The 17,842-nt window shown below is 43.1% G+C and overlaps 1 protein-coding gene across 1 annotated transcript; it reads right to left on the minus strand.

Annotated features, from left to right (window-relative positions):
• Nucleotides 1-14,768: 14,768 nt before the first annotated feature.
• On the minus strand, nt 14,769-16,403 carry LOC136489280 (uncharacterized; the record flags this gene model as incomplete). The annotated part of the gene is made up of 1 exon (XM_066485966.1): nt 14,769-16,403. A coding segment is annotated over exon 1 (1,635 nt), but the record flags the coding sequence as incomplete, so codon positions are not given.
• Between the last annotated feature and the right edge of the window lie 1,439 nt (nt 16,404-17,842).

Here is a 17,842-nt window from a genome sequence, read left to right on the forward strand (position 1 = left end):
CGCACCAGGCCTGATGATTTCATTGTTCGGTTCACACAGCGGGACGATCTCGAGTTGGTGCTCGGCACGCTGTCGCCGGAAGGGGCTCCGTTCGCCCTGTGCTGGCGGAGGTGGAGCCGCCTGATCATGGGTTTCGCGGGCGCGTTCAGGTTCGGCGTCCTCGTTGGCATGAAGGATTGAAGGGCATCCCGTCGCACGCCGGGTCTTCGGAGACGGCGCAGGCCACCCTCGGCTCCTCTAGCGCTAAGCTCGACATCGCCAACCCCGAGGCGCAGAATGACCCGGATGACGAGCGGGAGTTGTTCGTGGCGGCATGGTGTGCGCATCCGGACCTCATCCCCGATGAGAAGATCATGGCTATCCCGGAGCCTGAGGAGGAGCATGACAGCGGGCCTCCATTGTTCCTGCGTCCCCATGAGATCATCCATGACGAGGTGCCTGCGCTCAGGTACCTGGTCAGGCTACGGATCATTGAGTTCCAAGACTGGCATACCCCGCCGCTGTCATCGGACGATGAGATGTTCGCCGGAGACAGTGACGACAGTGGTGACATCAATTACAACGGGTACCACCCGGGCTTCGGCGGCGGCGGAGCTCGGCCGCGCACCACCCGGTTCGGTGGGCCTTCTGAGCCAAGGCTTGGTCCAGGCTCCGGCCCGACTTTCCGTGCGCGGGAAACGAGGGCAGCTGTCATCGTGGGTGACATGATGTGCCCTTTCCAGGCGCCGCGCGGCGCCATATCCTGTCGTAGCGGCATCAGCGCAGATCCCGCCATGCGGGCGACGCGTGTCGTCGCGCCTGTGGCCGAGTGCTTTGACTTCTCCACGCCGCGGCATTGCTCACCCTCTGTCAATGAGCCGACCGACGACTATCGGTAAAAATATACCGAATTCGTTTAGATGGTTTTAAATCTGTCCGTATCCGAGTTCTGATATTCAACACCCGATATCATATTCGTATCCGAATCCTCAAATCACATATTTATGATGTTGATATCCAATCGTATCCTATCCGGCATGGTTGACACTATCCGTATTCGAATCCGAATCCAGACAGAAATACGAAAACAAATGTAATATCAATGATATTCGTTCGTATCCGATCCGTTTTCATCCGTACTGACGACCCAATGCGCGCTGAGGCCTCTCTGTGCACGCCGAAGAAAGATTCCAGCATCAGCACCTGCGCCGCTCAGGCCCAGTCCATCGACGTCTGCCCGCTTCGCGCTCAAGTGTCCCGCAGTCGTCGCCGCGGATTCGTGGGGTCTGCCCTAGATTCGCAACTCGAGTTGCTATTGGGCCGTTTTCCCTACGTCATGAGTGGGCCTTGCGATGGGCCGGACTTCTTGTTTGGGGCCTTTCATCTCAACGACTTGGGCCATTCCAGTAGAGATATGGTTCAGGAGGTGGACTTGTGTCTCTCCGGCCTAGAGGAGTGCAGCTCGGGCAACGCTACTCCTAAAGGTGCCCAACTAGGCACGCCCACCATGTTGGCGGATGTTGACACCCAGGTAGAGGTCGCCACGCCGCCTTCTCCCTCGGCGGTCGTGGATGCCGAGGTGGGGGAAGAGGCGATCGCCCATGGCCCAACGCTACCCACCAGTTTCCGTCTACTGGTGCTTTTGTCGAGAGCTTAGCAGCTGCCACAGCCGGTGCTGTCTACGCCGCCCTGGGCCCGCCCCACCAGGACCCCTGTGACGCGGTGGGTTGAAGATGCAGAGTTGATCCCAAGAGGCACTACTACAGAATGTTACTGTAGGGGCGGCTCTAGAGCCTCTGTAGGGGCGGCTGCGCCAGCCGCCCTTCCTAGGGTGTTCCTACAGAGGGTGTCCTCTGTAGGGGCGGATGGTGTTTTCAGCCGGCCCTACAGTTACCTCTGTAAGGGCGGCTGGTAATATCAGCCGCCCCTGTAGTGGACTTCTGTAAGGGCGGCTGTATCACCAGCCGCCCCTGCTGTGTGTATTTGTAAGGGACGGTTCAATCAAGAACCGCCCCTACAGTGGATTTTCCAGCAAAAAAAATAATTCAAATTCAAATCTGACCGCCACAAATATACATATATACATCCACAAATACAAGACCATCATCACAAATCATAATTCACAAAAGTCCATCATTACAACATAGTCCATTATGAAGTCCATCATTATAACAAAGTCCAAACCGTTCCAAAGTCTGATCCAAATCATACCACAAGTCCACATTGTCATCAACGACCTAGGGCTAACCTATCAGTCTCCCGAAGGTGTTGATACAGAGGATTACTACCTAAGTCGGAAAGAAGATGATGGTAAGTGCCTTTATGATACACAATCTAGTCCATTATAAAGTTGCAAAGGTCGCCGACCATCTCTAAGAGCTCGTCATCCTTGTATGGGTTCCTTCTCGTGTCTTTATCTTTCTCCAACTACAAGAGAACAAGTTTAGGTTTACTATATCACAACATATGCGAACTTTTCATACTACGAGCGAAGAGGTTCAAACTTACCAGATTGGGGTTTCTGTTGTAGCCACCGATGGTACTCATCATAATACATGTGTAGTATCCACAATGTAGACTCTCAGGCTTCTGCTTGGGGCACTGTGTGTTTTGCATATGGTGATGTTAAGTAATGCTATTGACAGACACGTAATATATGGAGTACCAAAGTAAATGACACTTACCGCACATAGAGTTTTGACATACAACTTTTCCTTCCTATTTGGATGATGCCTCCCCTTATGTTCCTGGACATAGTGCCTGAATGCCCTGTTTCAATGGTTTTAGCAAATGCAACTTGTTAGTATCCCACATTGAACCTTACAAGTATGTATACAAACATAGTAGCTAAAATGAGGATTGTCAATATGTATACGTCTTGACAATCGTTATGAAGTCTTTGTATGTCTCGACTGGGAAATCCGCTGAATCAAAGACCCATGCCATGCTATGTGAGAGCCAGACGCCTATGCAAATCCAGTGATCGCTGCATGAATTTAGTCATAGAAGGAACACATAAGCTCTTTTGCATCGAACAAAGTAATTTGAACAAAGCTAAGTATACAGTCGAACTTACTTGAAGTGGTATGGTATCCATATATCATCGTGTTGTTGGAGATTTTTAAAACATAGGGCAATGTATGCCGCAACCTTGAGGGACTCTTCCAATATTTTCTTGTTCCTGATGTCCTCTTTCTTCTTAAGTGTCTTTCCAGCTCCTAGTTCTTTGCAATCTAGTTTCCACTCTTTAGGGTAATTAAAATTTGTTGATGCTATAGGTGAAGGGTCTATATACCCGTGTTTCAGAGCTGGCCTCTTTTTCACAAAGTCCGCTTGCATTCTACAAATCACAAGCGCAGATTAGTTACAACAAAATTAAAAGATTACATTCATATCATATCGAGAGGGCAAGGACTTACAGGCACCATATGCGAATCAGATTCATTTCCATTCGTCCGAGGTGAAAGCATGCCTGGATATCCTTAAACTCAACGGCAATTTGCCCACCTGGGGCTCCAAATGTGCCGGCAGGGATCCATGCTTGTAAGATTTCTAGTTCTGTTATCTGAGCACGCAAGTACTAATCGTGGAACTTTCTCATTCCACGTGGCAAGCACTGTAGGACTCGGTTTGGTAGGAAGTTCTTGCCTTTTTCATATTTATCTGGGCAATCATCTGACCATTTGAGGTTATCAACAGCTGGATACTTGTTAAACCCTTTGTGCAGTTTGCTAGTGGTACCCTCCTCAGTGGTGCCCTCCTCAGAAGCTGGTGCTCTGAATTCTTTTACTTGGTTCTTAGGCTTGAACTGGTCATGAGCCATCCACTTGTGCACCGACGAGACATCATTAATGCCCACATACGATGGCCTTATCTTGATTGGGATTTTGTTTCGAGCTTCCCATTCAGGGCATGTCCTTGTCAACTTGTGCATCACCTGCTCCAGGGGCCACTTGTTCTTCATGTATCGGCTGTTCACGAGGCAATTGCTGTTCATGAGACACTTGTTGTTCATGTATCGGCTGCGCTTGTTGATAAGAATGTTGCATCTCATCATGCCTTTGCTCGGTACGAGCTGGAGAAGGACTGTGGCATGTCATCATGCCCATGCTCGATACGAGGTGGAGAAGGATGTGGCATGTCATCATGCCCTTGCTCGGTACGAGGTGGAGAAGTCTCTAGCGTGTGGTGGTCATGGTCATGGGCCGGTGAGTATACCTCCCCGTCCTCGATAGGTCGCTCCCGAGGATGAACTTCAGTCGGAGTTGGCGAAGACTCGGTCAATACAATGTCCCGTCTATGCTAGAGGATGAACTGGTTCATGACGTCTCCAAGTAACACGGGCTCCTTGGGAGTAGGGTGTTCTATCTTCCAAGTCATGAACTCGGGCTTCACGGTATGCACCTTCGACCCGAGTGTAATCCTGCGGGATGTCCCTATTGTGCCACGTGCCGCCCGGAGGATGTGCCACGCCCGTTGCCACCTCAATGATCACGTTTTGCCTGCCCATCGGAACCACCAATTTACAACTGGTTGGCGCCCGTATGCGATCGACGGGGGTTCCGGTTGCATTGGAACCTTGACTACTGGGAACATCTGGAGGGCTGCCAACTACCACCAGTTCTCTGGGCAGCCCCATTGGTGTCTGTGGCTCCATCGTAGATAGTCCTTTCTCCACCAACATCTTTTCAACTAGAGCCTTCACTTGGCGCTCAAGATTAGACTCTCGGTCTCTGCCATGTTTCTTGTACATGTGCCTCTCCTATACGAATCCGTGCTTCCAAGACATCCTCTTCCCTAGCCCCCTGGTGCATCCTGTGTGCTCGGGGTTTCCCAAGACAACGGTAAGCTCGTCCCTCTCTCTAGAAGGGTTGAATGCGCCCTGCTCCTTGTCTTCAGCAAGTTTCAGTATTTTTGATACTACCTCTCCGGTCTCCGGCTTAGCAAACTTGAGGCTACTACCGGATGAATCGACACTCCTCGCGTATATCCACTGTTTAAGGCGTGGCTTCAACTTTGGCACTTCCGTATTCCCGGCAGCTTCGGCCTCTGCGTCCATCTTCCTAAAGACCTCTTGCTTGCCAGCGTAGCCACCGGGGCCTAGACGAGGGTAGTGTTGGTTCTTCTTCACCTACTTGCTGTTACGGGCACTGAGGGACAATGATGCCTCTGAAGTCTTCTCAGCCATGAGCTCCTCCCATTGACTAGGAGTTATGTTGCCATACTCGTGGAAAGGAGTTAACTTCTGTTGGATAAAGTTCTTGTTCAGATCTGACCGCCAACGTCGGAAGCTCTGCCCCATTATCTTAAAAGCATTTTGTTGTACCAACTCGTGCATTCCCTCCGAAAACCTGAAGTTCTGCTTCAGCTTCTCCCATAGGTCTACCTTTTGGCTCATAGGTACCAGATTCCAGCTACGGATAGCTGGGTTCAACTTATCTCTAACTACAAACCCGATGTGATTACGGAATTTCGCCCTATATGTATATGGCTCAAGGATCTGCCCGTCTGGTCCGACCTCAGTTATCACATAGCATGCATTGTCGTGATATTGGTTTGGCTTTCTAATCCCCCCTCGTTTCCTCTTTGGCTGGGCAGTCTCAGTCGTGGTTGTGTCCTGAGGTTGTGGAGCGGAGGCCTCATTGTGAGTACCTATGGCTCCTTCCTCTGATCTCCTTTGTCCCGCTACGTATTGTCCGGCAAGACGAGCCAGAGGCCGATGTCGTCTTTTCAGAGGTTGAGTAGGGACGACCTGTGTATCCGATAGGTCAAAAGTGTTAGCAGAGGTAACATAAAGCCATAACATTAGCCAAATTTACAAGCTACTAAGGCTTTAACCGTACCTCGTCGTTCGGATTAAAATCCTTGTCCAACTCGTCCTCCGTTGGCCTCCGTCTGGGTTCTTGTGGGAAAGGATCCTCGGGACTTACATATCCCCCTGATGAGGTGTCGTCATCATCATCTCCTTCTTTGCCTTGGGCATCCTCTCCGCCTTCTCTTCCCTGGGCTCCCCCCACTAGATCATCATCATCGACAAGGTCCTCCTGAGTAAGCATCACTTCTAGACCCTTTTCTAACTCGTTATCGAACTGCTCTTGAGTAAGCTGGTCATCTAGTTCTTGCTCTCCATGGGATGGTTGCTCATCATTCACGGGGCATCGGGATGCACTCTTTGATGTTCGTGACATTTCGTGCCTTGTTCTAAGATATGCAAGAAAAAAAGTAGTATAAGTAGTAGTACTAGTGGTAGAAGTAGTAGTACTAGTAGTACAAGTAGTAGTACTAGTACTACTAGTAGTAGTAGTACTACTAGTACTACTAGTAGAAGTAGTAGTACTAGTGGTAGAAGTAGTAGTACTAGTAGTACAAGTAGTAGTACTAGTACTAGTAGTAGAAGTAGTAGTAGTACTTGTAGTAGTACTGGTAGTAGTACTTGTAGTAGTACTTGTAGTAGTACTGGTAGTAGCTTGTAGTAGTAGTACTGGTAGTAGTAGTACTGGTAGTAATAGTAGTACTTGTATGCTGTAACTGTAAGAAATGAAACTGAACCTTTTTTATGAATCCACTGGCACTTCGATGTTTCTCATGAATTGCACTTCATGCCAAATGGAAAGTAAAAAAAGATGATTACCAGTGACTAAAACTACAACCTGGCTCCTGTATGCACCTTAATGTAGTCCTACCACAATTACCTTGTGCACTTAGCCAGTCAATCATTTGATGAATGAGAAATAGGTAAACTTACTTAAGGCACATCTGCTAGTGATTAAACGTCAACTACACAAGGTGATAATGTGGACCTGTTTGCTGATATCATCCTCCATTGTGGATGGCTTTTGTTATTATGATTAACTATAGAGTGCAGTTAACACTCACTTTTGATAGGTAATGTGATGTGACACTTGTGAGTAATGCTGTGTAGATCACTATAGTAACATGCATATGCTACTGTGACCAAGAAAAATATGTTATTAGATTCTCCATGTGCTAGGTCCATTGCAAGCATGTGGTATCCCATGGCAAGGTAATCATGATTAGCTTCTAATGACAGTCGACTAACATGGTGAGCTGTTAACTGTTACAGAGGTCTACTGTAGTCCTAGGGGAATGTTGCAAAACTGGACATGAAGCTGTGAACTGCAAATTTTCGCTGTTTCTTGTTTTTTGGTGCATTTATTAAAAAAATAGCATTCATGAAGAATTTATACTTTTATTGGAATTTAATGGTGCTTATTAGTATTTTAATATAAGTGAGTTCCTTCAAAAATATTTGCAATTCAAACTTTGATGTGTTAATTAGATAATCCTAGTGATGCCAACTACTGCCTGCAAAATCCATTTACAATAGGTTCTCCATTTTTCAGTAATTGATCGTATGCTTTTGTTCTAGTATCCTTTATCATGTTCTTTAGTATCTTGTTGTTGACAACTAAATAGTTCCTAAACACTTCTTGTTTTATTTATAACCTCTACTCGTACTGATAAAAGACATTCTATCTTCTGAGTTTGACCAGTCCAGTGGATGGCCTTGTTCGTTGCAATGAGAAAGTGGGTGAGAGGATCATCCAGGAGAATAACAATACTGTGGTAAATGTTTCTGGGAACCAACCTAAGATTGGCAGAATCCAAAAGGACGTGGTCAATTAAGTGGTGGTTTCTCAATTGTTGAAGGAGAACCTTTTACAGTAATACTGTGGGCTGGTGTAGAGGGGTTCCATATGACAGTAAATGGGCGGCATGAGACATCATTTGCCTATAGAGAGGTGAACTTTTGCAAAACAATAAGACTGCATACTTCACTTTTTGTGAGTAATTGAGTGTTACATAATTGTGAAAGCTATTAGGTTTTTTATAGAGGTCGGAGCCATGGTTGGTAGCAGAAGTCAAGGTTTCTGGTGATTTGGAGCTCTTGTCATTCTTGGCTAATGGGTTACCAGTTTCAGAAGATATAGACATGGCTAGTGTTGCGGTTTTGAAGGCCCCACCTCTGCCAAAGAAGCGAACTTTTCTGCTGGTTGGTGCTTTCTCTACTGGAAACAACTTCAAGCGGCGGATGGCTTTGAGGCGAACATGGATGCAATATGAGGCTGTTCGCTCAGGCGATGTAGTAGTCCGATTTTTCACTGGTCTTGTAAGTTCACTATATTTGCCTCAAGTGCATTACAATGTTTCTATTTCTGTCTTTTGAACCAGTTTCTTTTTGGTTGAGATACCCTGCTGTATCAGTAAAGAACCACTTGCATATTCTTGCATCTTCATAGCCAAATTATTTCCCTATTTTCCGACTAGCTTCAGCATGTAAGAGCCTAAGCGGCAACTCCTCTGAACAGGGACTGGTTTGGAAGTGAGTCCCATGTTTAGAATAGAAGTAGTAGAGAACATAATGTCGCAACCTGTTCTTTTTTGCCTATATTTTGTTTGGAAGCCAGTTTGGAAGCCAGTCAATCAAAATGCACAGAAAGAACAAAGATAACAAGAAACCAATAATTGTCTCTACTGCTAGTCAGATTCCAACCACAATACACATGACTGTCTACCTTATCAGTCTCGATCACAAGTCATGAATACTGACATAAGTAGTAATGGTTATGTTATAATGGAACTCATATGATGCTCTGAACCAACTTTAGAACACATTAAAATAGGAACAGTCAAGAAACATGTTACGAAGGAAACAAACAATCGCATAGTTAAAGACTCAAAAACAGGGCAGTGAAGCGGCTATAAAATTTGAGGACATATGCAAATCTAGAAAAGGATTTATGAGAAATTAATAGTAGACAATGGGGATAACTCATACAAGATCATGTGAAGAAATTACAAATAATAATAACAAAAGAAGCAAGTTTGTTTACATCTAGATGGAAACAATTCAAAAAGAGGGGAATCCCAACGATTACGCCTCTTTGGCTTCTCAAATCTCCTTACAAGATCTTCAAATCTGTCATCATTGAAGAAAAAGCCAATGAGAGGGCAATTGTAACTGATAGTTGACAGAGCAGTGCTTGAATAGAAAAAGCACAGTTGTGTTATTATTCCGACAACCCCAAAATTCAATACAGTAACTGAACTACTAAAGATTTATAACCTATGAAATACAAGTTTGTTTAAAATAAGAATGGCAACATCTGACCCCATTAGTGTTTTGGGTCAATGAGCTCCATACAGATTAGATCTGACTTACATATTACTTACATATCCCTACAATGGTCCACTTCTGTATCACAAAAAAGCTGAAACATAAAAGAGGAAGTATAAAAGAAATCACTTTCTAATGGATGATTTACTGTTCTGAACTATTCAAAGCAAAATAAAGTTTCCATTATTTCCTATAGATGCTCTTGACAAAAGGATCATGCAGGACATAGTCATGAGTTCCAATTTGTCCTACTTGTTGAATTAAAAGAACTTTTGTAACTTTGTTTAGGTGAGGCTGTATCTTGTAAGTTTACTTAGTTAATCCTTTGATAGATACCAAGAATAGCCTAAAAAGGTAGCTCATCATGCAAACAATATTACCATCTGATTCGTGATGTTAATTAAATCCATACTTTCAGAACACGTAATGTCGTCTACAACTCCAGTTTGTTTGTATTATGCTAGGAAAGCCATCATTCTAAGTACATAGTACATAAACAAGAGAGCAAGTGCCTACCACACAATATCTTACTCCAGATGCACGCGCAAGACACCACAACTCATACCGGTACCCCTGCATATTATCAAGTGAAAGTCAATTAATTGTATCCAAGACAAAGACACAGGTGCGCAATAATATTGCAAGACCATAATGCATTTGAGGCATCGTAACTGTAAAATGATGCAAGGCAAATTGCAGAATCTATTTTGTATCACAACTAACATGAGAGTTTATACAGAACAGTACCGATGTAGCAATAACAAGAGCAGCACACAGTTGCAACTATGCGTGTCAAATCACTGATTCAATGAAAGTCAGTCAATAAAGATAGGAAGAAGCAACACTTCAAAGGTCTGGGAAACTTTTATGTCTTCTGGAACCCCCGATCATCACAGTGATGAGGGCAAACATATATAACTCACCTAGTGCAATGCAAACATAACTGACCTAGTGCAATGCAAAGTGCAATAACTCAAATGACAATTTTTAGATAATGGACAACAAACATGTCCATGTGGCTCATCGTACATTTGCACAAACTACATAGATAATGGACAACAAATGAGTGCAACGTACCACATAGTTAACGAATATAGTTAACAAATGAGTGCAATGTGGCTCATCATTGGTGGCATCATAGACCTCATTTCCATCTCCAACCATGTTACCAAGATCGATATAGGTTTTTCTTTTGCTTTGGGGGGTACTATGGTGTTCATACTTATAGGATGCCAATGATCGGCTTCATCGTTGCCGATGCCACCAAACATCACTAAAAGACCATTTTCATTTTCAACTGTGTGTTTCTTAAACTTGTCATCAAAACTAGAAGACTAGTACTACATAGTTGTACATGTACTTTTATAGTTAGGAGTATGTATTTACCACTTTAGGTTTGGTAGAGCTTTCTTTCTTTGTGGAAGCTGATTATCTGACTGAAAATGTTTCTCTAGGATAAACTCTCTCTCTATATATATAGTGATAAGAAAAAGCTTCTTTTTTTAGCTCGGAGCTCTCTAATTCATTTTATATAGAACTAATCCACAGAATCAGCATATCACGGTAAAAAATTATGGACAAACAGGCCTTGAGCAAACATAACTCAAATGCAAACATAACTGACCTAGTGCAATGCAAAGTGCAATAACTCAAATGACAATTTTTAGATAATGGATGACTCGTAACCCTTGTGTAAGCTGCAAAGGTCACAGTGTGGTTTTAGAATATGCTACTGAAAATATATGGGATCAATTTTTGTATAGAACTATTTTCCCAAATATTACGTCTCAATCATTCACCAAATAGGGCAAATGGAAAAGAAATTTAAATCTTTACCATAAATTGGATAGGTAACGAAGCAATGCTTACTATAAAGAGAAGGATTCGTACGGTGGAAACTGCCCCTGTTCCACACGGAGGTGGATGACAAGCTCAAACTGCCAAGAATTTCATGGGTTAGATTTGAGATGGAGAGCAAGATACAGATCGATTTGGGGAGAAGACGTAGAGGTAAGTCCAATAAAAATGGAAACGAGAACCTGCTCGGATGTACCCTCGACTCGCAAGACCTCCACCAGGTCGTCGTTCGCCCATTGTCGCCTACCATCGTCGCTTCCAAACATGCGGATCTGATGGCGAACACGGATCTGATAACAAGAGCCGCGGCTGGATCTACGGGTCGAGCGGGGATCCTACCCGCCGGTGTCGGCGGCGTGAGGGGAGGACTCCCGGCAGCGGAAGAGGAGGTGCGCGCCAAGCGGAGGCTCAACGACGACGAGACGGCGCTCGACGCGCGTGAGCGGTGGGGAGTGGCCGGCGACGGGGCTCCCGGTTCCGGCCGCCGCTGGTCTGGCTCGGGGATAAGGCGGTTGCCGAAGAGCGGAGAGGGAGAGGGAGGGGGCCGGCCGCCGAAGACGCGTCGGGAACCCTAGACGCCAAGGAATTGGGCAGCCTGACGGCGTCCACAGGAGATTTCGCCCAACACTCAACGGGTGGCCACAGCGACGACACTGATATACCTCAGAGCACTGTAGGGGCGGCTGACGTTATAAGCCGCCCCTACAGAGAAACTGTAGGGGCAGCTGAGGTTATAAACCGCCCCTACAGTTGAATTTTTTTTTTCAAAAATCTAAATCAAAATGGGGAAAAAAATTAAATTTTAAAAAATTAAAATCAAAACTACTAAAATAATTTTGAGACACCAAATGATCTCAAATGAAAATCAAAGTTGTAGAGGTCATAAAGATTTACAACTTTTATTTTGGTCATCTTGTCATTTGATAAAATTTGAACCTTTCAAATTTAAAATTTCAAAAAATGACAAGTTCGAACCAAAATTTGAGACCCAAAATGATTTCAACATAAAAAGTGATGAATACCAGAGTTGTTCAACTCATTAATATCTACAACTTTTATTTTGGTCAACTTGTCATTTGACAAAATTTGAACCTTTCAAATTTGAAATTTGAAAAAATGACAAGTTCGAACCAAAATTTGAGACTCAAAATGATTTGAACATAAAAAGTGATGAATACCAAAGTTGTTCAACTCATTAATATCTACAACTTTTATTTTGGTCAACTTGTCATTTGAGAAAATTTGAACCTTTAAAATTTGAAATTTCAAAAAATGACAAGTTCGAACCAAAATTTGAGACCCAAAATGATTTCAACATAAAAAGTGATGAGTACCAAAGTTGTTCAACTCGTTAATATCTACAACTTTTATTTTGGTCAACTTGTCATTTGACAAAATTTGAACCTTTCAAATTTGAAATTTGAAAAAATTACAAGTTCAAACCAAAATTTGAGACCCAAATTGATTTCAACATAAAAAGTGATGAATACTAAAGTTGTTCAACTCATGAATATCTACAACTTTTATTTTGGTCATTTTTTAATTTGACAAATTCTTAGCCCACATTGTTCACTAATCTTACACATGTCTTATATAGTTTATAAAACCTTATGAGAGATGTGTCACATTTGTGAACAATGTCATTACCACTCTATCATATTAAGAAATGACCAATACAAAAGTTGTAGATATTGATGAGTTATTCAACTTTGGTATTTATCACTTTTCAGCTGAAATCATTTGGGGTACCAAAATCTTGTCTGAAGTTGCATTTTTTTGATATTCAAAATATAAATTGCTCATACTTTTCATATGTATATATTGACAAAAACCAACAAAATAAATTGATAGAGAATTATTTTAGAAAATTTTAGGAAAAAAATCATCAGATTTGGAGTTAGTATGAGGAAGAAAAACTAGTTACAAAGTTGACTCACAGATTAAAAAAAGAAATCACACTATTTACTATGATCATGTAAGGATCATCTAGAACAGTGTGATTTCTCTTTTTAATCTGTGGGTAAACTTTGTAACTAGTTGTTCTCCCTCATACTAACTCCAAATGTGATGGTTTCTTTTCCTAAAAATTTCTAAAATCATGCTTCAGCATTTAAGTTTGATCAAATTTGGATGTGACAATGTTTTACACATTTTAAAATTTGAAATTTGGAATTTGACAAGTTCAAACCAAATTTTCAAACCCTAAATGATTTTAGATGTAAAAGTGATGAATACAAAAGTTGTTCAACTCATCAAGATCTACAACTTTTATTTTAGTCATCTTATCATTTGACAAAATTTGGACCTTTCAAATTTGAAATTTGAAAAAATGACAAGTTCAAACCAAAATTTGGACCCCCAAATCATTTCAACTGAAAAAGTAATGAATACCAAAGTTGAATAACTCATGGAGATCTACAACTTTTATTTTGGTAATTTCATAATTTGTTAAATTCTTAGTACACATTGTTCACACAAACATACATGAATATAGTCTCACACACATACATGAATGTAGTCTCACACACATACATAAATGTAGTCTCACACACACATACATGAATGTAGTCTTACGAACACTGACACACTTACATAAACTAGCTAGCCCACCATGACAACTTTTCCCTTGACACCTTTTCGTTCCCATGGCAATACATCTTTGGGCAGGTTCTTTTCCACAGCCTCGATCTTCTTACAAAAGTCTGTGAATAGCGGCATCTCATCACACTTATTGTAAGCTTCAACATCGTCCACGCCATCAACTCCGATGATATGTTGTTTTCCAGAGGCCACCACGTGCTTTGTCTTCTTCTTTGGGGGGAGGTTACTTTGCGGGTCGGGCATATAGAAGACTTGAGCGACTCGTTCAGCGAGCACCCAAGGGTCATCCTGGTAGCCTACATTCTAGAGGTCGACGACTCTCTGTCCAATCTCATTTAATTGATGTTGCTTGATCCAGTGGCATCGAAACAGGGCCACCTTTATATTCCTTCCATAGTCAAGTTCCCATATATCTTCAATTATGCCAAAGTACAGCACCTTTCGCCCCACTCCATCGAGAGCCTCTATTCAGACGCCGCTGTTCTGATTCACAGATTTCCTATCCTTTGTGTTGGTATAGTATGTGTACCCATTGATGTCATAAGCATTCCAAGACGTCACCTGTTTCGATGGCCCGGCCGCCAACCGACTCATGGTAATAGAATCTATAGTTTCTCTAGGCTGTATGTTCTGGTCCTTCAACCATGATGTTAGGCGTTGCTTATGTTGTTTCATGACCCAATCATCTAAACGGCCATTCCTCTCGGCCATAATGATAGCCATGTGTTCATCAATGTACGGTTGCATCACTGCCATACTCTGCAAGACACTGTAATGCGCCCGACTCACCTCTCTGTAATCATTGTCGAGGAACACTTTCCTACCACTTATGCCCTCCTAGCTAGCCTTCCCTTGTGACGAGAATCGAGATTACCAATCCCTCTCTATACTTTTAGCCACTCTTGGCAGCACTCGACGACTTCTTCAGAATTATAACCCTCTATCATGAGCCCTCTGGGTGTGTTCGGTTATGCACGTATCGGCTTAGAATCGACATGAACCGCTCGTAGGACCACATTTCATGCAAGAAGCTAGGGCCCAGCGCCTTGATCTGATGAACTAGGTGAATCATGAGATGTACCATTATATCAAAAAAAGCGGGAGGTAAACACATCTCTAGACGGTTCTGGGTCTCCACCATGAATTCATGTAGGTCACTCAGCTCTTGCCTGCGAATCATCTTCTGTGAGATCTTCGAAAAGAAGTAGCACATGTGGGTGATGGCCATCTTTAGGAACTCTGGCTTTATAGCTCTGATTGCAATTGGTAGGAACACTGTCAGCATCACATGACAATCGTGAGCCTTGCAGTATGTTAATGATAGGTCCTTCATCGACACTAGCTTCTTCGGGGTCGCCGAAAACCCAGTCGGCACTCTGACCCCCCTAAGGAAATTGCATATAGCTCTCCTCTCCTCTAGGGTTAGGTTGAAGCTAGCCGCGGGAAGACTGTACTTGCCATTATCTTGCTGTACCGGCCAAAGCTCTCGCATCATGTTCAGCTGCACCATGTCTTTCCGTGATCTGAGACCATCCTTTGATTTGCCCGTGTCCATCAAGGTAGCCATGAGACTCTCAAAGACATTCTTCTGCACGTGCATTGCATCAATGGCATGGGGGACCTCCAAGTCTGGCCAATAAGGAAGGTACTGAAAGAAGATCGATTGCTTCTTGAATGGTACGCCTTCAATGGGAGGTGTGCTTCTATCTCTAATCGTTCCATCCGGATTCTTCTTTCCATAGACGACGTGTATCTTTTGGACCATTCTGAATACATGTTCTCCATTACGACGTCTCTCTAGAGGGGGTTCATCCTCCGGAATGTTGCCATAGTATCTTAGGTACAATTTGCCGCGGTACTTGTGACCTGTATTTAAGAAGCGCCGGTTCCTTATGTAAACTATCTTCCTGGATCCATTTAGGAACACCCATTTAGTACCATCCAAACAGACTAAGCATCCAGTCTTGCCTTTGAACTGTCCAGACAGGGCAAACAGTGTGGGGTAATCGTTGGTAGTAACAAATATTATTGCTTTGCATATAAAGTCCTCCCGCCGGAATGCATCGTACATCGGCTCCCCATACCTCCATAGCCTCTCCATTTCTTGCATCAGAGGCTCCAAGAACACGTCTATATCAATGCCTGGTTGTTTGGGGCCAGAGATAAGAATGGTGAGGAGAAGGTACTTCCTCTTCTGACACAAATACGTTGGGAGGTTGTACATGGTCAAGATGACTGGCCATGTGCTGTGGTCGGTCATCCTCTCATTGAAGGGACTCATTCCATCGGTGCTCAAGCCGAACCGTACATTCTGTGGGTCATCACTGAATTCTGCTTTGTACTTAGCATCGAACGATTGCCACTGGCTACAATCGGCCGGGTGTGCGATCGTATCATCATCCACCTTGCGCTCATCATCCCACCATGTCATCAGTGCGGCTTCCTTAGGGTTTAGGAACATACGCCTCAAGTGGTCGGTCACTGGCAAGTACCACATAACCAGGGCAGGAATTCTTCTCTTATTTGCATCGTTGCCTAATGGAGTTTCCTCTGGGGGCTGAGATTCTTGCAGCACCTTCTTCCCACCCTTCTTCCTCTTTCTTGTGGAGGCTTCCACCCCAATTTGAAGGTCATTGTTCTTGTACCGACTAGCCCCACACCTAGGACATGTATCTAAAGTCTCGAACGATGTGCCACGCCGAAAAAGGATACAGTGGTTGGGGCATGCATGGATTTTTTCAACTCCCAATGTGAGTGGACTTATAACCTTCTTCGCTTGGTATGTGTTGGTGGGAACTATGTTCGGCTGTGGGAGCAACTTTGACATGAGGCACAATAGATCATTGAAACTGCAGTCCGACCAGCCATACTTAGCCTTCAGGATGAGTAGCTCAAGCACAAAACGTAGCAGTGTGAAGTATGTCGGACAGCCCTTCTCAGCATCATACACAGTCTTCTTCGATGCTTTTGTCATCCTCTAAAGATTTTCTAGACCTCTCTTGCTCTTTTCTAATATTTCTGGTCCAAAGGCCCCAAGCATTTCGTCCAAGTTGTCATCGTCATCTGCATCCCCCTCACGTGCTTCGCCATCATTGCTGACACCACCAGCATCATCACCACCTTGTTCATTGCCAATGCCACCACCTTGTTGATTGCCATAGTCACGATCCATTTGTTGCTCAAGATCGTCTGTGAATCGGGACAAGTATGCTTGGGTTTCAGCTTCATCAGCTAGATCATCGTCGCTGTCATCAACAACCACTGTTTCACCGTGATGAATCCACACGGTGTAGTCCGGAACAAATCCTCTCCTAATAAGATGTTCTTTGATGGTACTCACATCTCGAAATGCAATAAGATTCTTGCAATCTTTGCAGGGACAAATAATCGTGTCACTATTCTCTTTCAACGTCGCTGCATGCTTCTCTGCGGCTTTGATGAATTTGTCCACCTCATCACGGAAAAGAGCGTCGTGTCTTAACGAACCATACATCCAAGAGTTCCTGTAGTCCATCTTATAGAAACAAAACAACCAAAAAAAAGAATATTACTCGAGAATAATTGTATATACCTGAGGCACGCACCATGATAGTAGAGGATAGTTAATTAATTGACTATTAATGCATAAATATTTTAAAATATAAATTGATAGGTTCAAATAAATAATTTCAAAGAAAACAATTAGCAACATTTAATATTTCATCCACTACCTTTCATGCAAACTCCATTCCAATTTCATGGTAGAGGATAATTAATTAATGGCCTATTTATCCATAACTAATTAAAAACACGCATTATAGAAAGGAATCAAAATAAATATTAAATGATAATTAGTAGCCATGGTAGAGGATATTTTACACATTAGCAACAATTAAAATCTTACACATTCACCTACATGCAAACCCTAGTCACATAAAGAAAAAATTAAAAAAGAATAAAAAAACAAAATCCTAGATCTAGATCTAGATATAGGGTTTCATGACACATGCATCAAACTTCACTAATACTACACTAAAATCAACAAAGATGTACTAACAAAGGGTGTAATCTTACTTCCCTACCTAATTACCCTAGTATAGTGAAAATTAGAGTCCAATTTCACTCATAACTAGCTCAAGCTCCATGGAAGAAAGAGAAAACCAAAAATCAAATTACTCATTAACCAACGAATTAAACTTCAAATAAAGGGTTGTAGAAGCATTTCCTTACCTTTTGGAGCCTCTTTATCAAAGGATTTGAGATCAAAACCTTCCCCCCTTAGTAGAG

This window comes from Miscanthus floridulus, chromosome 10, assembly GCF_019320115.1.
Source record: "Miscanthus floridulus cultivar M001 chromosome 10, ASM1932011v1, whole genome shotgun sequence".
NCBI classification, from domain to species: Eukaryota; Viridiplantae; Streptophyta; class Magnoliopsida; order Poales; family Poaceae; genus Miscanthus; species Miscanthus floridulus.